This window comes from Tarenaya hassleriana, unplaced genomic scaffold (assembly GCF_000463585.1).
Source record: "Tarenaya hassleriana unplaced genomic scaffold, ASM46358v1 Cleome13, whole genome shotgun sequence".
In the NCBI taxonomy this organism is placed as follows: Eukaryota; Viridiplantae; Streptophyta; class Magnoliopsida; order Brassicales; family Cleomaceae; genus Tarenaya; species Tarenaya hassleriana.
Genome location: NW_010963495.1, coordinates 2493127 through 2511614, shown reverse-complemented (window position 1 = coordinate 2511614; position 18488 = coordinate 2493127). Strand labels below are relative to the sequence as shown.

The 18488-nt window shown below is 41.1% G+C and overlaps 6 protein-coding genes across 6 annotated transcripts in view; 5 read left to right on the top strand and 1 right to left on the bottom strand.

Annotated features, from left to right (window-relative positions):
• LOC104807662 (serine hydroxymethyltransferase 1, mitochondrial) overlaps positions 1-1498 on the top strand; it is a 3698-nt gene extending 2200 nt beyond the window's left edge. Inside the window, exons 10-16 of the mRNA XM_010533042.2 lie at positions 116-222; positions 349-414; positions 499-576; positions 685-796; positions 874-984; positions 1073-1221; positions 1298-1498. Of these exons, the coding sequence (XP_010531344.1) occupies positions 116-222; positions 349-414; positions 499-576; positions 685-796; positions 874-984; positions 1073-1212 (614 nt within the window). The 3' untranslated portion in view covers positions 1213-1221; positions 1298-1498. The remainder of the gene's footprint in view (positions 1-115; positions 223-348; positions 415-498; positions 577-684; positions 797-873; positions 985-1072; positions 1222-1297) is intronic.
• A 653-nt stretch (positions 1499-2151) lies between these two features.
• On the top strand, positions 2152-3502 carry LOC104807661 (protein BRICK 1). The gene is made up of 2 exons (XM_010533040.2): positions 2152-2568; positions 3224-3502. Exons 1-2 carry the CDS (start codon positions 2436-2438, stop codon positions 3346-3348), a joined length of 258 nt encoding a protein of 85 aa, XP_010531342.1. The 5' UTR covers positions 2152-2435; the 3' UTR covers positions 3349-3502.
• Positions 3503-3938: 436 nt separating this feature from the next.
• LOC104807660 (heat shock 70 kDa protein 9, mitochondrial) lies at positions 3939-7033 on the top strand. The gene is made up of 6 exons (XM_010533039.2): positions 3939-4073; positions 4435-4496; positions 4585-4663; positions 4788-5354; positions 5428-6048; positions 6170-7033. The coding sequence occupies exons 1-6, from the start codon at positions 3999-4001 to the stop codon at positions 6809-6811; spliced, it is 2046 nt and encodes a 681-aa protein (XP_010531341.1). The 5' UTR covers positions 3939-3998; the 3' UTR covers positions 6812-7033.
• Positions 7034-7795: 762 nt separating this feature from the next.
• Positions 7796-11817, top strand: LOC104807659 (glycine-rich domain-containing protein 1-like). Its single transcript, XM_010533038.1, has 9 exons — positions 7796-7903; positions 8325-8504; positions 8588-8708; positions 8807-9061; positions 9394-9852; positions 9949-10487; positions 10617-10815; positions 10897-11052; positions 11139-11817. The coding sequence occupies exons 2-9, from the start codon at positions 8341-8343 to the stop codon at positions 11610-11612; spliced, it is 2367 nt and encodes a 788-aa protein (XP_010531340.1). The 5' UTR covers positions 7796-7903; positions 8325-8340; the 3' UTR covers positions 11613-11817.
• A 901-nt stretch (positions 11818-12718) lies between these two features.
• On the top strand, positions 12719-14545 carry LOC104807656 (transcription factor bHLH93-like). The gene is made up of 4 exons (XM_010533035.2): positions 12719-13522; positions 13615-13785; positions 13887-14054; positions 14160-14545. The coding sequence occupies exons 1-4, from the start codon at positions 13022-13024 to the stop codon at positions 14244-14246; spliced, it is 927 nt and encodes a 308-aa protein (XP_010531337.1). The 5' UTR covers positions 12719-13021; the 3' UTR covers positions 14247-14545.
• Positions 14084-17002, bottom strand: LOC104807657. The gene is made up of 4 exons (XM_010533036.2): positions 15718-17002; positions 15540-15617; positions 14552-15281; positions 14084-14177 (listed from the first exon to the last, which is right to left on the bottom strand). Exons 1-3 carry the CDS (start codon positions 16966-16968, stop codon positions 14556-14558), a joined length of 2055 nt encoding a protein of 684 aa, XP_010531338.1. The 5' UTR covers positions 16969-17002; the 3' UTR covers positions 14084-14177; positions 14552-14555.
• Positions 17003-18488: the final 1486 nt, after the last annotated feature.

The window sequence follows — 18488 nt, the reverse complement described above, 5'->3', positions numbered from 1 at the left end:
CGTCCAATGGGAAAGAGGTCATTTTCTGAACTGAAACTGATGATGCTCTGTCTCTTCCAGTTGTTTGTAATTTCCGATTCATGAAGATGCGATTGTACTGTACTGTTCCATTTGAAGGTTTTGTATGATTATGAAGACAAGATCAACCAGGCTGTCTTTCCTGGTCTTCAAGGTGGTCCTCACAACCACACCATTACAGGATTGGCTGTTGCTCTGAAACAGGTTCTCCCTCTCTCTGCACATTTATACATGGACCAACCATATATATCACTCGATTTTACATCCGGGCCGACATTCTGAACAGGAAATGTATAAAAGATAATCTCTCATACATTTCACATGATGCAGGCAACTACTCCGGAATACAGAGCATACCAAGAGCAAGTCCTGAGTAACTCTGCAAGGTTCGCTCAGGTACTAAGCCTGTAGAACCAAACCTCATCCTGGGCCACGTGTTCCATTCCTGTCTAAAAAAGCTTTATCTATCTATTGATGCAGACACTGGAAGAGAAAGGATACGACCTCGTGTCTGGTGGGACTGACAACCATCTGGTTCTGGTTAACTTGAAGAACAAGGTCTTTTCAGCTTATTACTGTTCTTCCTTCTCCAGTGACAGAGAATATTATCTAAGAAAGAGACTGTTTAGTTCTTACATACATTGTTTTTTTTTTTGGGTAAGACAGGGCATTGATGGGTCCAGAGTAGAGAAGGTGTTGGAAGCTGTTCATATTGCAGCTAACAAGAACACTGTTCCAGGAGATGTCTCTGCCATGGTTCCCGGTGGCATCAGGATGGGTAAAAGAATTTATTTATTTATTTATCTCCACAAACTCTGGACAGAAATAGTTGAAATCCTCCATTCCAACTGGCAGGAACACCCGCTCTCACTTCCAGAGGATTTGTGGAGGAGGACTTTGCCAAGGTGGCCGAATACTTTGACAAAGCTGTGAACTTGGCAGTGAAGATCAAAACTTCAGCACAAGGTTCTTTATACATTTTCATTCTCCTTCTCTGTCTGATGATTCTCCCATCCATATCTAAACATGTACACTCTTTTCTTTTGGGAAGCAGGAAACAAGCTGAAGGATTTCGTGTCAAAGATGCAATCTTTCCAGTCTGAGATCACCAAACTGCGCCATGAAGTTGAGGGGTACGCAAAGCAGTTCCCGACCGTTGGATTCGAAAAGGAAACCATGAAGTACAAGAACTAAGGAAGCGAGGTTCTGACCTTCTCCCTGAGGCTGAGGGTTTCCTTCTGTATATACATATGCTGACTATTGAGGTTGTCTGAAACAGGGGAGTGGCCATATTACAAGGTAAACATGGAGAAACTGGGAGATTCAGCAGAGGCGTAAATGAATATTGGATAATGTCATATCTTATGCCCGGATTTCCACGGAATGTGTATAGATAGATACATGTAACGCCTTTTACATACTCTATGCCCAAACCTTAAACTTATATGCTATGTAATGATCAATAAATTCAGTTCACCAATGGGGAAGCGAGTCCACCAATTCTTTCTTCCTATGCCAGGGCCTTTTCTCGTCATATGCCTTTGTGTTAAGCCTTCTTATACTATCCCTGCAGTAGATATAGTTGGTACGGATGGCCATTTCGTTTATTAACCGAATAACCGAACCGAATAAGACATAATTGTATGTGAATCGAATATAACATCAAAACCGAACGGTTATAGTTTTTTTAAATCTGAGAAAACATAAACCGAACCGAATAAAAAAATAACCCATAAAACCGACTATTTTTTTAAAAAAATAATTTTTTTTTGAAACTGTGAACTGAATCGAATCAAACCAAAGTTTATATAAAAACCGAATTGTTATAGTTTTTCTATAATCAAAATAACTGAACTCGAAAATAACCGAAATCCGAAATGGTTAATCATAATAGTTGCGAGGAGCCTTAATATCTTCTTGTTTATGGTTGAGATTCGAGAGTGACATTTCATCTCCCCCGACCCAATCAAGAATCAACGATTATTAATTAAAAAAAGAAGGTAAGAAGAAAAGAAAAATTTACAATTTCAATGGCACAACCTCCTCCACTACACCAACCTGAACCTGCCCACCGTACTGTCATAAATCAAAATTTAGCCCCTTGATTTTGTGTTTTTTCTCATCAAAGCCCCATATTTTATATTCGCGCGCAATCAATCGCCATCTCATCACCATAACACCTGCGCGAAAAGGGGAAAAATTTCAGAAGTAAGAGAGAAAGGAGGAGACACTTCTTCCGTTATCGGTCGCCCAATCATTTTCTGGCAGTGGGCGACGAATTCGAAAAGGGTCAAAAAGAGTGAAAGCTGTGGCATCTGAAACCTGTGTATTAAGTATTTCTACATCTGCCCTCGTTTTCCTTTTTTTTTTTTTTTTGTAAAAGTTTCTCTTGGGGAGAAAGGTTGAGTTTGGAAGTAATGGCGAAAGCAGGAGGGATCACAAACGCCGTGAACGTGGGAATCGCTGTTCAAGCTGATTGGGAAAATCGGGAGTTCATCTCCCACATCTCTCTCAACGTCCGTCGTCTCTTCGAATTCCTCGTCCAATTCGGTTCGTCTCTCTCTCTCTCTCTCGCATGTTCCCTTGTAGATTCTAGACTTCTTTTTCTGCGACTTGTTGTTGGAATTGCTGCAGAATGTTTGCCCAGATGCTCAAGTTTCGTGTTGTTAGTAGCTCGATTGGCTTGGCCAATACTTGTTTTTTTGTGTGCTAAATTTAGAAACTTTTTAGGGTTTTACAGAGAAGCATCCCTGTTTCTCGAGAGATTCATTTAGAATCAAGATTGTTGTCCTGGGGTTTTGGTTTTCAGGTGGTGGGCAGATGAAAGTTTTGGTTTTTAAGTGAGATCATATTGAGAACTTTGGTTCTCAGCCATGCCAATTGCTCTTGCAATTCCATATCTTTGCTCTTGAATGCGAAATTGAATACTATGCAGCGAATTCAGTCCTCTTTCAATGTAATACTTGAAATCCGTTGGCCTGGCCCTGGATTAATCTTCTTGTTACGTCACATGAACAATTGTTTGTAGATCCATCTCTATGGTTCAAAGCACTATGTGGGTCAACACATCTACTTCTGGTTAATGCCTCCTTTTCATATCCTGCAAGGATCTCATCAATCTTTATCTTCTTCCCGAGCGATTCTGCCTGTTCACTGTGGTCATACTAATGAAAACGAATAACGGGGTGTTTGCATTTGTGTACAGAGGCCACAACAAAGAGCAAGTTGGGAACGTTGAATGAGAAGCTGGATTTGCTGGAACGCCGACTTGAAATGCTGGAGGTTCAAGTTGGTACTGCAACTGCCAACCCTTCTCTTTTCGCCATTTAAATTGTTCATATTTGTTAGCATCAATTAAGCTTGTTGTATTCTTACTCAGAAAGAACCATTCATCATCATCTTTGTTAGTTCTTGGAACTTTATCCTCTTTCTCTCGGCGGTTCTTGTCCATTCATAATCGATCAATCTTTGCTTGTTCTTGTAATGATCCTAATGGCGATGGCGATGGCTCTCCGGAGGCTCTCCTCTTCCATTGACAAGGTTCTTGTTGACTTTTTTAGCAGGATTTCTTGATGCCATTGCGGTTTTATCCTATGGGAAACTATGATATTACTTTGTTACTACTAGTAACTGATTAAAAAAAACGTATTGGGCAGGTAAAAAAAATTGTTAAATATAAAGCCCAATAAAGGCCCATTTAAGTAGAAAAGTCGCAGGTCAGAAGATGACTTGTAGCCCACGAACTCAAGGGAGAACCACGTTTTCTGCATTTCCTAAATTGCCCTCGCGACCATGACGCCGACGCGCAAAGCTCCAGAGCGGAAGAGTCGGGTACTTTCTAGAAGCGAAAAGGGTATGTCGGTAATTACGGCATGAGATGCCCTTTCATAAAATGGCCCCTTAAACCCTACGCGCAGTCAGTCATTTCGTTTCGGTTGCGTCTCTGTGCTTTAAACCCTACGAACCTTAAGACCTCTCCGATGGCCACCGCCGCTCTTCTCCGCTCGCTCCGACGCCGCGAGCTCCACTCAGCCTCCGTCTCAGCTTACAAATCCGTACGAATCATTTTCCCGTTTGAATCTCGTCTTCTGGTGTTTATTTATCTTGCTTTGTTGGATTGGATCCGCATCTTCATATCGTTTTTCGGGCTCAAATGGGGCTTAGAAATATCGAGCATGAATATTCGTGGTTTGGTGGTCGTTGAATCGTTTTCTTTTATTGGGATCTACATTTCGAAGTTCTTATCTATTCTGATTTTTGGTGTTTATGAGGAGTAGTCTCCGAGTGCTTTATTGGTTTTCGTGTCTTAAATTAGTTGAATTTTGATTGAGGATCTCTAGTAGCTGAACTTATTTTGGGAATTCCCAAATCGAACATGTATGAAGCAAGCTCTCACGGTTAAAATTCTCTCTGCAGCTATCTGCAAATGGAAATACGTCTTTGGCTGGGAAATTGGGTTTCTTGGCGAGGCCTTTCAGGTACTTCGTCTCCCATTTGCGTTACTATTAATTGACTCTCTTAAAGTGTTGTCTTTGCCTTACGTGTGTGTTCGTCTGTGAAATCCAGCGCCAGACCCGTCGGTAATGATGTTATTGGTATCGACTTGGGTACCACCAATTCTTGTGTGGCCGTGATGGAAGGAAAGGTATGACCTTCGTCTTTTGGTCTTGTTTACTTGGCGGTTTTCATCATGTTTGTGCTGGCTGCTGAGTTGGAAGGCGGGTTTGAGTTTACCTGCTAAAGTTATTGGATCCCATCTTGTGTTACAGACACCTAAGGTGATTGAGAATGCCGAAGGAACTCGAACCACTCCTTCAGTGGTTGCGATCAACCAGAAGGGTGAACTCCTTGTGGGAACCCCAGCCAAACGTCAGGCAGTGACAAACCCAACAAACACAGTTTTCGGGACCAAACGTCTGATTGGGAGACGGTTTGAAGACTCTCAGACACAGAAGGAGATGAAAATGGTCCCATACAAGATTGTTAAAGCTCCAAATGGTGATGCTTGGGTCGAAGCAAATGGGCAAAAGTACTCTCCTAGCCAGATTGGAGCTTTTGTTCTCACGAAAATGAAGGAAACTGCCGAAGCATACCTTGGGAAAACTATCACCAAAGCTGTTATTACTGTTCCTGCTTATTTCAATGATGCACAGAGACAAGCCACTAAGGATGCTGGGAGAATCGCTGGTCTTGATGTCCAGAGGATCATCAACGAACCAACAGCTGCTGCCCTGTCATATGGTATGAACAACAAGGAGGGTATCATAGCTGTTTTCGATCTTGGAGGAGGAACCTTTGATGTTTCCATCTTGGAAATTTCCAATGGTGTTTTCGAGGTATGTCTTGTCTATCTACTGCTCTCTTTTTTAATCTGCTCGTGTTGCAGTCATATAGCAGTTTCTTTAACAGGTGAAATCAACAAATGGAGATACCTTTTTGGGAGGAGAAGACTTTGACAACACCTTATTGGAGTACTTGGTCAGCGAGTTCAAGAGTACGGATGGAATTGATCTGACGAATGATAGGCTAGCCCTCCAAAGGTTGAGAGAAGCTGCTGAGAAGGCCAAGATAGAGCTTTCGTCGACATCTCAGACAGAAATCAACCTACCATTTATTACAGCTGATGCTTCTGGTGCAAAGCACTTGAACATCACCCTAACCAGGTCAAAGTTTGAAGCCTTGGTTAACAAGTTGATCGAGAGGACAAGGGCCCCATGCCAAAATTGTCTGAAGGATGCTGGAATCACGGTTAAAGAAGTCGATGAGGTTCTGCTTGTTGGTGGAATGACCCGTGTTCCGAAAGTTCAAGAGATTGTTTCTGAGATCTTTGGCAAGAGTCCTAGTAAAGGTGTTAACCCTGATGAAGCAGTTGCCATGGGAGCTGCTATCCAAGGTGGTATCCTTCGTGGTGATGTGAAGGAGTTGCTTCTTTTGGATGTGACCCCTCTGTCCCTTGGTATCGAAACTCTTGGTGGAATTTTCACCAGGTTGATCAACCGAAACACCACTATTCCCACAAAGAAATCACAGGTAACCAACTTTAAAAAGAGGAACAGATCCTATTTAATTTGTTTAGATATTATCTGCATCCCAATAGACTGATACTGACATCATTGCCATGTAATGTAACCCCATTCCCGACAATGCTCAGGTTTTCTCGACAGCAGCAGACAACCAGACACAAGTGGGTATCAAAGTCCTTCAAGGAGAGCGTGAAATGGCATCTGACAACAAACTCCTCGGAGAATTTGAGCTTGTGGGTATTCCTCCAGCCCCGAGAGGAATGCCCCAAATCGAAGTAACCTTCGACATTGATGCCAATGGTATAGTTACTGTCTCGGCCAAAGACAAGGCCACCGCAAAAGAACAGCAGATCACCATCCGATCTTCCGGAGGTCTCTCAGACGATGAGATCGAGAGAATGGTGAAAGAAGCCGAGCTCCATGCTCAGAAGGATCAAGAGAGGAAGGCTCTGATCGACATAAGGAACAGCGCTGACACGACTATCTACAGTATCGAGAAGAGCTTGAGCGAGTACAGAGAGAAGATCCCTACAGAGATTGCGACTGAGATTGAAACCGCTGTGTCTGAACTCAGGAGTGCCATGACGGGAGAAAACATCGATGAGATCAAGGCCAAGCTCGAAGCTGCAAACAAGGCTGTTTCGAAAATAGGTGAACACATGTCTAAAGGATCTTCCTCTGGTGGGTCTGACCAAGGAAACAGCGGCGCCGGCGGCGGTGAGCAGACACCAGAAGCTGAATATGAAGAGGCAAGCGGTTCCAAGAAGTGAGGGAGAAACTGGTCTGAATCATGAATTTGAATTTGATTTTTTTTTCCAGAAATAAGTTTTAGTTTGATTCTTGATCAAGAAAAGAAGTTAGCAGATGAGCTTGTATCTAGAATTTTTTGGAGGTAGGCTGTTGAGCTCTGAATCCATTTGAGATTTGCTTGATGCAAATTACTTGGAAAAACCCTTATTTTTATTTTCAAAACGTTTTTATATGGGATCGAAGTATAAGTTGTTGCTTTCGATTGAATTAACTGGAGATTTTTTGGGCAATTGGATAAAGGAGTAGAACTAGTTCGTACGAGGGAATCTTTGCAAGAAAATTCCAATTAGTTTCAGTTGCGAATCAGACAAACTTTTCAGCCGCATTTTTCTTTTTTCTATGTAACTGATGTGCTTGAATCTCTTTTTCTTTTCTTTTTCTTTTCTTTTCTTTTATAAATTTTGAACAAAATTGAAATAGAAAAAGTGGAAATGATGTGAGATTATCATTTTACAAAAAGCGTGGGCTCAATTGCAGACAAAGAAATGCTCAACGTTACATAACTGGAAAGTCTCTTCTTTACACGTATGGTTTTATCTGTCTGAATTTACCACCTTTTTTTTTTGTAATTAACCCAAAAAAAGACCATCTTCAATTATTAAGTGAGAGGAGTGCATACATAATTTATGGATACATATTCTTAAATAAAACCATCCAACGTGACGTATAAAACATTAAATTATACATTTTTAAATATTAATAATCTAATAAAGTCTATGTAATAAAAAAAATCATTAACCTCTTCTTCCTCTTCCTTGTTTCGCCAAGTAATAAATATATTTTCAATTTTAAACCTTTTTTTTTTTACTCTTGTTTTTCTTGCGAGCAGTTTCGTGGGGATGCTTTGGAAATGACGGAGAGAGAGAATTGGATAATAATCTCTTTGGTCTAAACGAGGGCATTCTCGTCATTCCTAAGAAAAGCAGCAGTACAAGCTCTTGCTTGTGTTCGTAGTCGTACACGGAGGAAGTCGCTCGCTATAAAAGCCGCCCTCTGGGGTCCAACTCCTCTGTGGACTTGGCTTCATCGGAAAAATATTTCGGTCATCGGAGGTGGGTTGTTCGTACCTCCTGTTCTTTTCTTTCTAACTATGTGTTCTTCATTTCCCGGTCTTGTCTGGTTTGACTTATGTTCGGTCTCTGAAAAGTCTCGACCTTGAAGTCTCCGTAGTTGTGATCTCGTTGCTTATCATCTTGTTCTTCCTATTTTCCCAGGAAAATCCCACGTTCTCGTTTTTTTTCTTGGATGTCCTTTGGTTTTCCGAGGAACCAAACAGAATTTTTTAGTTTCTAATTTTCAGATATCCTGAAATTATGAATCTTTTTCGATGTTAATACTTGTAAAACCCATGTCTTGACAAATAGGCCTATGTAAATGAGATCGGACAGAGGTCAAAATGTAATCTTTTTGATGTTATGAGGTGCCGGAATCACAATTCGATTGTGTCATCCCTTTTCCAAATTGCAATTTCAGACAAGAATTTTGTGAGATGGACAAGGAAAATGAGCAAGAGATGGAGTGGCTTCAAGCCCAAAAGCTGGAGATAAACGTTGATCTCATGGCTGCAGCTAAGCAACAGCTTCAGTTCCTTGCAACTGTTGACCAGAATCGTTGGCTCTATGAAGGCCCTTCACTTGCCAGAGCCATCTATAGGTTGATCTCATGGCTGCCCTTTCCAGTTCATATTCTTGGCTTCATCTTCTAGCTGTAGATAAAGCTTTGATGTGTGATTTCAGGTACAATGCTTGCTGGCTTCCCTTGCTTGCCAAATACTCGGAGGATTCGTCTATCCGTGAAAGCCCTTTGGTTCCTCCTCTTGACTGTGAATGGGTTTGGCATTGCCATAGGCTGAATCCGGTAACCTTTACGATAACACATCCATATACATAAGCATATCCATTGTTGATAAATCTCTAGCCACGGAGAAATAACTTAAATGTATTGTTGTCATATAGGTGAGATACAAATCTGACTGTGAGCAGCTTTACGGGAGGGTTCTTGACAATTCTTACGTGGTATCTTCCACAAACGGGCACTGCAAAAAACAAACCGAGGATCTCTGGAATGTGCTGTATCCTGAAGAGCCTTATGACATAGATTTGGTTAAGGCAGACTCAGTTGATGTCTCTGAGAAGATGTCGGCTCTTGAAAAATGCACTGAATATGATCTGGTTTCAGCAGTCAATAGGCAAAGCCCATTTTACTACCAGGTGACCGTTGAAACGCTTGTCTCAACTGCGTTGTAATGAAACCACAATTTCGGATATTAACCAAAACAACAAAACAAGCTTCTGTTGATCAATCACTCCTCTTGATGAGAGATATATCTTCTGAGTCAACTTGCACGTTGATGATTACAGAGCTTCTTATTCCCGCCCATAGAGCCTTTTACTGATTTTATATGACTGGACGCTGTTTCATGTCCTTAAATAAACTTACAAGGATACGAGTTAGAGGAGATCTGATGTTTCGCATCCTAGTAACTAGTGTAGTTTCACTTCTGAGAAGCAGCCTTATGTTCTTTCTGTTGTTTTTGCTACAGGTTTCCGGAGCTCATGTAAACAATGACGTCTTCCTGGATGAAGCCGTGGCGAGATACAAAGGCTTTCTCCACGTGATCAAGAGAAACAGAGAGAGGTCCATTAAACGTTTCTGTGTTCCAACTTACGATATTGACCTTATCTGGCACACTCACCAGCTTCATCCAGTCTCCTACTGCAAGGATTTGGAAAAGGCCATTGGCAAGATCCTTGAGCATGACGACACTGACTCCGACAGGAGCAAAGGTAAGAAACTTGATACCGGGTTTTCTGGAACTACGGCCCAGTGGGAGGAGACATTCGGTAGAAGGTACTGGAAGGCTGGTGCTATGTATAGAGGAGGTGCCCCTGCTCCTGTCACAAATTCTCCATTTGCATCTGACCTTTTAGGTAAAGAAGTATCGGCCGAGGATAGTGAGTGCCATAATGTAATCCAGTTTCCAGAGGTGGAAGCTGTTGAGGTAGTTTCTTGCATCCTTGGTCAATGGTCTCTTCCATTTGATTGGTTATTAGATCATATGCTTTGGCCACAGTTGTGATTCTTTTACATTCTTCAGGTTCTTCTGGAGATTGTCGGGGTTAAGAACTTACCAGATGGTCACAAGGGAAAACCCTTTGTTGTGTTCAGCAAAACCCAGCCTGATTCTCTGTTTAATACCGAACGTAGACTGACTGTTCTGTCCGAGTCGGGGCAGAAGCAAGTTGCTTCATTCCAGTGTGAACCGAAAGGAGAGCTTTGTTTCAGACTCATGGCTTCATCGCCTTGTAAGATACCAGTTTCTAAGGAACCTAAAGACTTAGGTTCTGCTTCTTTGTCCCTACGGGAGTTCCTAGTTCCAGCTGCTAAACTCTCTGTCGAGAAATGGCTGGATTTGACACCTCCGGGTAACAGCAAGTCGGATTCGAAACCCGTAAGCCTAAGGGTTGCTGTCTCAATTACCCCGCCAACCCGCAGTCCACCTTTGCTTACCATGGTTCGGTCTGGATCATCACTCAAAGGTTCTTGCTTTCCCATGCTCCGAAAGGCTCGTCCTGCTAAGAGTTCGACACTCATTGTTGATGAAACCGAAGCTGAGGTCATCAGCCTCGAAATGAGGTATGAGAAAACCAAATCCAATCATGTATTGTTTTTTTTAATGTCTCCATTGTTATTAACCATTGTAGCAGAATTCTCCATATATATCCTTTGAACTTAAAAGCTACATTTTCTCTCGTGGGTCTACAGGAACTCTAATGGCGGAGCAGCTAAAGGTGACAACACTGTTAAGAAACAAGTGATTGGCATTAAAGAATCTGGCGAAACCCTTGTGCTCGCTGAGTTTACTGGCAAGTTCTGGAATTTGCTGGACTCAAAATGGTCTCTGAAGCATCTAAACAGTCCAATGGCAGATGGTCCTCTCTTCCAGCTTTTGGGGAGTCATTTGGTATGCACTTTCATCTCAGCTCGAATCTTCTTCGTCTCCATATCCATGTCTTCAATGGTGAATATTACATGATTTGTACAGGTGAAAGTTTACTCCGGGAGAAAGCTGGATTATGAGCCAAAGCACTGCACAAAGCGAAGAAGTGACCAAGATTTCATGACTGCAGTAGAGTTCTCAAAGCAACACCCATATGGAAAAGCTGTGGGATTGCTCGACTTGAAGTTCCGTTCCTTCGAGGTGAGCTTTCATGGTAATGCTACCCAGAATCTGATCCAAATGTTTGGTCTGATCGATACTCCTGTCCTTAACCATGACATGTACAGGCAAAGGAGAACTGGGTGGTGTTACCAGGAATCATATCTGCTTTTATACTTGATTCTATCCCGAAGAAGGAAGGATTTGGTGGGTGGAGTGCCGCAACAGAAGATGAAGTGGAGGTAGGAAGTGAGGTTAATGCAGCACCTGAAAATGGCGGCGGCTGTGGAAGCGGATGTGGAATAACGGCAAATGCGGCAGACTCTGCTGGCTGTGGAAGCGAATGCGGTGGTGGGTGTGGTGGAAACACGGCGAAGGCGGCAGGCTCTGCCGGCTGTGGAAGCGGGTGCAGTGGTTGCGGTGGTGGGTGTGGCGGGAACATGGTAAAGAGCGGAGGGTGCGGTGGTGGATGTGGGGGGAACATGGTCAAGAGCGGTGGTTGCAGCGGTGGTTGCGGCGGTGGCTGTGGAGGGTGCGGTGTTGGTACGTTGAAGGGTGCAACCGGAAATTCCCCGGCGCAAACTGAGGCGGTTGCTGCTTGATGTCTGTATTCGTTCAAGCCCTGAAATGGAAGGTTCTATATATCTGTGTGTATATATATATATGTGTGTATGTGTGTAAGAGAATAAAACAATGTGTAATGGCTCTTTGTAAGAGCAACGTGTGGTGTCTGCCTGTGTAGTGATATTACATAACTGTCAAGTGTGTTCTGTGATATATTTCAAGTTTGTGTCTTCGTTTTTCCTACAAGCTTTGAGATCTTGGATCAAACAGTAGAACACACACACATATATATATATATATATATATATATATATATATATATATATATATATAACAGTGTTATCAGACATTACAAATGCAACATCACAGCACATAAATTATAAAATTTTATAAAATTATTCCCACGAATGATATATATATATATATAGATTCCATTAGAAGAAAAAAGAAAGAAAACCGGGCTGCCATCTCGGCGAGGAGCTGCGTATTGCGGCGGAGCCATCACCGGAGGCCCCTGGTTATATCCTTTTCATCCACTCACAACCATAAAAATTCAATCTTTTTAAACCAATCAACTTCTGATGATCGATTACATACGCCTCAACAACACTATCAGCAACCAATACACACACATATATATATATATATCATTTCACTTTTTTTTTATATCTTTTTTCACAAATTACAAATATGCACGCATTTATTGCAATTTGTAACTGTAAGTCAAAAGCATGCAGTCACTTTGTCTGTGGAAATTAAGGGTTCCATGTCGATTTTCTTTTGTGGACAAACATTGCAGCGAGTCATTGAAACTTTATATTCTGTGATGATTATGGGATGAGCAAATTTGAAATCTTCTTTGTTTAGGACTCAGAAGTGAATACTGCAACATTTTCTATAACAAGCTTTATCCCTTCAAAAATAAATATTTTTCAACAAAATTGTTTATAATAGAAAATACAAATAAGGAATATGTTAATCTTTTTAGAAAATGAAAAATGATAATTAACGATACAAAAGTGTGATACCCAAACAGGGAATAGACGATTGGCGTGGTGTCACCATTTGGACGGGTCTTCTTGTCCGTTAATACATTCACCTTGAGAACTGAGTCTCGTCTTTTGACCAGTCATAGCCCTTGTAACACAATACGCACACAATCACACAGGTTGTGTGCCTATTTCAAAAGGCTTCACATACGAAGACAAGACTCTGAAGTGTTGCTTCATTTTGACATGTGATGATAATAATAATATATTTTAGAGCAGCTTTTGGTTGTTCATTCACATGCACCAAACATTATGGCAGTGACAAAGATTTGATTTCACCCAACAAGTTTTAAGCATTTTACACATTGCTTAGATACCCCCCCCTTCCCTTTTCTTTTTGTTAAAAGACCCTTGTCCTCAACCCTTCTCTCTTCCCTTGAGCTCAGGGATAGAGATCAATGGAGCAAAAGGAAGATGGTTTCATGGAGGATGCCATGGAAGCCAGAACAGAAACATGGGCAAATAATCTTTGCAACAATGAGGTTTATGATCTCCGCTTTCCAAATGAATGGAGCTTTGGTTGTTTCAATGAAATCCCAGTTTTACCAACCTCAACCCCATCTTTCATGGAACTCATCTCCAACCCAACCCTTGCTGAATGTCCTTTCAGCATGATCTCAGAAGATCACTTGCAGTTTTTTGGTGGAGGATCATTTGCCCATGAAGAATACAACTATGCACCATCACTCTTTGATCAGGAGCAATGCAACATTAGCTGCTGCAAAGTGGAGACTAACAGAGACAACATTATCAATGTTTCTCATGACAGCAAAGGTAAGGGTAAGGTTAAGAATTTACAAGGGCAACCTTCAAAGAACCTATTGGCAGAACGGAGGAGGAGGAAAAGATTGAATGAAAGACTCAGCATGCTCAGATCAATTGTCCCCAAGATCACCAAGGTACATCGAATCTTTTGCAAAGTCATGACCTTTTCATCAGGACTCTTTTTTTGAGGTATATTCTAAGAAAATGGGATTGGGGATGCCACTAGATGGACAGAACTTCCATTCTTGCAGACGCGATTGACTACATGAAAGAGCTTCTGGATAAGATCAACAGACTCGAAGAAAAAGAACCAGACAATTCTAGGAACCCGACCAATCTTGTACGGGGTCTCAGACAACTCAAGAACACAAAAGCAGGAGCAACAAACTCCCTCAAGGTAATGAAAAGGCAGAGATACACATAAATTTGACTTGGATCTTGATACTTTGACACAACTAATATTCAATTTCTTCTACATTCATGTAAATGATGTTGCAGTTTGAAGTAGAAAGGAGAGAATGTGATACCCGGATCGATTTCTGCTGTGAAGCCAAGCCAGGGCTGTTGTTATCAACAGTCTGCACTTTGGAGGCGTTAGGACTGGAGATTCAACAGTGTGTCATTAGCTCCTTTGGGGACTTCTCATTCCAGGCTTCATGTTCCGAAGTAAATGCAACTTCTCTGTACATATAAAATCAATGCACTCTTCTGCACTTTTGTGCGCTGTCCATAATCCACGTACTCGTGCTTTTCAACTTTCCCTGAAATCAGAATGCAGAGCAGAGAGAGCTACGAGGATGTGAAGACTTAAAGGAAGCATTGTTAAGAAATGTGGGATATGGAAGAATTTTCTCATAGAACTTTGCAGAAGCAATATTAAGGATTTTGTTGGTTAGAATGGAAATTAGAAAGGAATTATGTTACCAAACCATAAGAAGGATCTTCTAATGGTTGTCACATCTGCTCTTCACCCAAAAATCTTGGAAATGAATAAAATCTTCCATATACTATTTTATTTACATATCTTACACAAGAAACTAGTCCACATAGAATGCTCTAACCCCATGAGTCAAAGCATTCACAGCAATGGCCAGCTTTTGTTAGAGATGATAGCAGCACTGGTTACAGATCCTACAGTTATACAAGATAGTTGCGAGTCTTACTTGGTTAGAGATAGAATGCTTCATCTTCTTCTTCGCTTTCACCATGATCATAACAGAGCTCTGAAGAACTGGATGAGATCTCAGCTTCTAGACCTTTAAGCTTTTCAAATGCATCTTTCACACCAAAGATAAGGTTATCTTTGACTGCCCTTACTGAATCCTTCTTCTGAGCAGCAATAGGCTTGATATTTTCTTGACCAGACACCCTAGCAGACTCAGTCTTTCTCTTAGCTTCCCTAAGATGCAACTGATCAATGTATTTCTCGTGCAATGCCTTATTCTTTATCTGCTTTAGAACTGGAGGACTTGTGAGAGTTGTTGTATTTGCACTTGTGAATCTCGAACATGGTTTCTTATGTGCAGAAGATGATCTTTCTAGGATTTTCTGAACACTTGCCCCTGTTCGCATAGGAGTTGAAAGTGCGTAGCTTTTGGTGCTGGGCTCGAGAACTGAAAACAGGTCCAACCCATGACCTTGATCCACATGACATTGCTTCTCCAGTAGATGTCTAATAGTTCTCTTAGCAAAACGGTTCCTGCTTTGTTTCCTCACACCCAGTATTTTGGCCTTAGGTCTTGTAGGTTTCAGCAATTTGCTTGCAGAAAGCGAAAATTGTGGAATTGGTGATAAGCTTGTTTTCTTGGCCCTTGATCGTGGTTGAGGTTGGCGGGGGGTTATAAGGTCTGAATGCACTTTATCAAAACAATCCTGCGAAGATTTTCCAGGTACCTGACATAAAAGTATTTGAAGGATCAAATTTATATTTATGTTACTGGGTGCAACACCACATAAAAAAATATATAGGGATACAGACAGACAAATAACTGGCACTTACTAACATCAACATGACAATGCCGATGAATTGAAAGAGAGCTGAAGTATAATCATACAAGTCCATTCACAAACAAGAACCCCTTATGCATTTTTTGCAATTGTTCATGCTCGTAAGCAAAGGAAACCCAAAACGTATTAGATTGATTTTCTAACCTCAGTATCAGAAACCCATAGGTAATTTGTTCTGCATAAGTTGTTATCGACTTCAACTTCTGAACCATTACATAAGCACTACGATGAACCACCCAGAAAACAAAAAGTTACTGAATACATCTAAAACAAGATTAAACAACAAATGAGCAAAAGAAGAGAAAAACGAGGAGAAAGTTACCAGTTTGGAAACCTTCTTCCAGAAATTAGGGCTGGGCTTGGCTGTAAAATAAGCTTTCTGCAAAGCCAACTCTTGCTCCTTTGTCCACCCATGAATGACCCCACAACTACCTTCTCCATCAAGTTTGTTCTTCAACTTCAACTGATCCTCTTCTCCTCTACTATCAATTATGTCACCTCTTATCATCTTCTCCCTGACAGCTTTTACCACAGACCGCATAGAAGACCTTGCAGTTCCTCTATTAGATCTTAAGCCTAAAACTATTTCCCGTTTCTTCTCACCTTCACCTGCAATCTCTACAGTGGACTCAAAGATCGAGCTACTCAAAACATTTTCTTCCTGTCTGTACGATTCATTTGCCTGGGCGAGTAACCTATCGCCTTTCCTCCTTTTCCGCTCGCTTCGGCAAACACTCACTCTGCCTTCATCACAAGCTACAAATGCTTGCTTAGACTCTGAAAGTATACAACTTCTCCTTATGCAAATTCCATCACTTGAATCTAAGTCACCTTTACCGTTCCTTTTTTCAGATTTTGTATTACATCTAGCAAACACACTTTTTCCCAACTTCTTCATGTCCGAAGAAAATTGACCCACAGAATCTCCCCCGCTCGAAAACCTGTGTGACCGTCTCAGCTTACAAGAACTATCACTCGAACTGCTCCCTTCTTCAGGTTTAGTATTACATCTACCCAAAACCCTTTTACCCAAATCATTCCTGTCCAAGGAAGATTGAGCCACAGAACCTCCTCCACTCAAATACCTGGGAGACCGTCTCAGTTTACAGGAACCATCGTTGGAACTGTTCAATCCACAAGACGCTCTCGACGCAATCGTCGATATCCTACAAGACGATGAAGCAGGCGAAGTCTTGCTGGAATTACATCGAGTAGATTTCTCTCTTTCGGAATTGGAACATCCCCTACATGAAAACCTAGGAGATCGCCTTAAAGAACAAAGCCCCTCCATTGAAACACTCGATTCCGGTGACATCTTCGAATTCGCACAGGAAAATACACCACCCAATGCGTATACTAACCTCTTCGGTGCTTGACGAGCGACACCTTGACGGCTTTTCCTCAAAGCTTCTTCGTCCTCCGTCGGTGTCGGAGCAGGGTACGAACCCGCGACCAAGTCATCCCCGAGTTTCTGGTAATCATCATGATTCTTCCGAGAAATAAGTCTCGCAGATCGACGGAGGACAGCTGTGGCGGATTCCGGCGTCGCAGCCACCGATTTTCTTCTCGACATTTCAGCGAATCGATTGAGCTCCTTTGGGAGGGAAATTCTAGGGCTCGTCGATTCAAATTTGGGAACATACCCACCCGTAAAAAATGTCCAAGAAGGCCCAAGCCCTTTCTAACTTAGGCCTGAATAGTCAATTTCAGCCCATTTAATTTAAAATTTTTAAAAATAAATACATAAAATCTGAGGAAAATCATATACATTAGGAATATAGAGACGCACGAGTTCTTTGAGGAGCCAACATCAGGCACCACGAGATGGCGACACGTATGTACACATCGGATACCACCCCCAACGTTTTGACTTCCTCATGACCTATAGTACCTAGACACGTGTCCACTAGACGTTCGTTTGGCCGAGCCGATTGCTTAATCCTGGCCGTTGATCATCAACATCATCGCCTTCAGAACTACCAAATATTTCGTCGTGTGCGTATGATAAATCCATTATTTATTTAATTACGATAGTAAATGATGATGCAAAATATAAATAATCAGGGTGGGACAAAAATGTCAATGAGCCATTATCAGCAAGGGGAAGTGGTCATAGTGGAATGTTTGGCAACAGATATATCAATAATTCCGAGAGTGATTCGATGTGGTGTGGTTAGTGCAAAGTTCATCATTGGCTTCTTCATAGTTTTGATAATAAAAAATAATAATTTAAACGAACGTTAATTATTTCACTCACAGTAAAATGTCTCCCTAGTGCTTTGTCAATTTCACCCACAGACAATGTCGTTTTGGAAAAAGAATATATATGGGATTTAAATTGATGGGTTCAAATGAATCAGAATTATACTAATAAAAATAATATAGTTATCGTGATTACAAACTTTGAATAAAATAAAATAATGGACCACAACATTGAATTTGATAAAGTAGGTGTTTGCATAAATACGCCCATACACCATCATATGGTGTGTCTCCCAAAACCTTTCTTCAGCTTAAGCTATGTTTAGTCAATTAATTCTTATTATATACACTATTTGAGCCTCCCCCCTCTTGTCTTCTCCCCTTTCACAATCATTCTCTTTACGCATACCACCAAAACTTTATATTATAAATATTCTCTTCTTCCAAATTAATCTACTTTTTTCCATGGACGAATAATATTTATATAAATGTGTGCATATAAAGTATTAGATTTTGCTTGATCCTAACAATAAAGTTTATGAATTTTAAATTCCGTTGAAAATTTCGAGGCTCGGCGGATGATTGGCTGTTCAAACCCTTTTCTATCTATACCAACGACATTAGATAATAAATATCATAATGAAATGTAATTAATCCTCTCGACCTTTTTTTTTATAAACGAGAGGAAAAAAAATACCGGCCGTTGTCTCATTCACCCTTTTAAAACCAGATAACACACAAGAATGATGTCTGAAATTAAAACACTTTGATTAAATTACGTGAAAACTCGAATTACACGGGTAACTGCATGCATGCATACGATATTTTACAATGTAAAATGTGGATATATATAAAGAAAATCGTTGTAAAGAGACACTGGACCAAATAGAG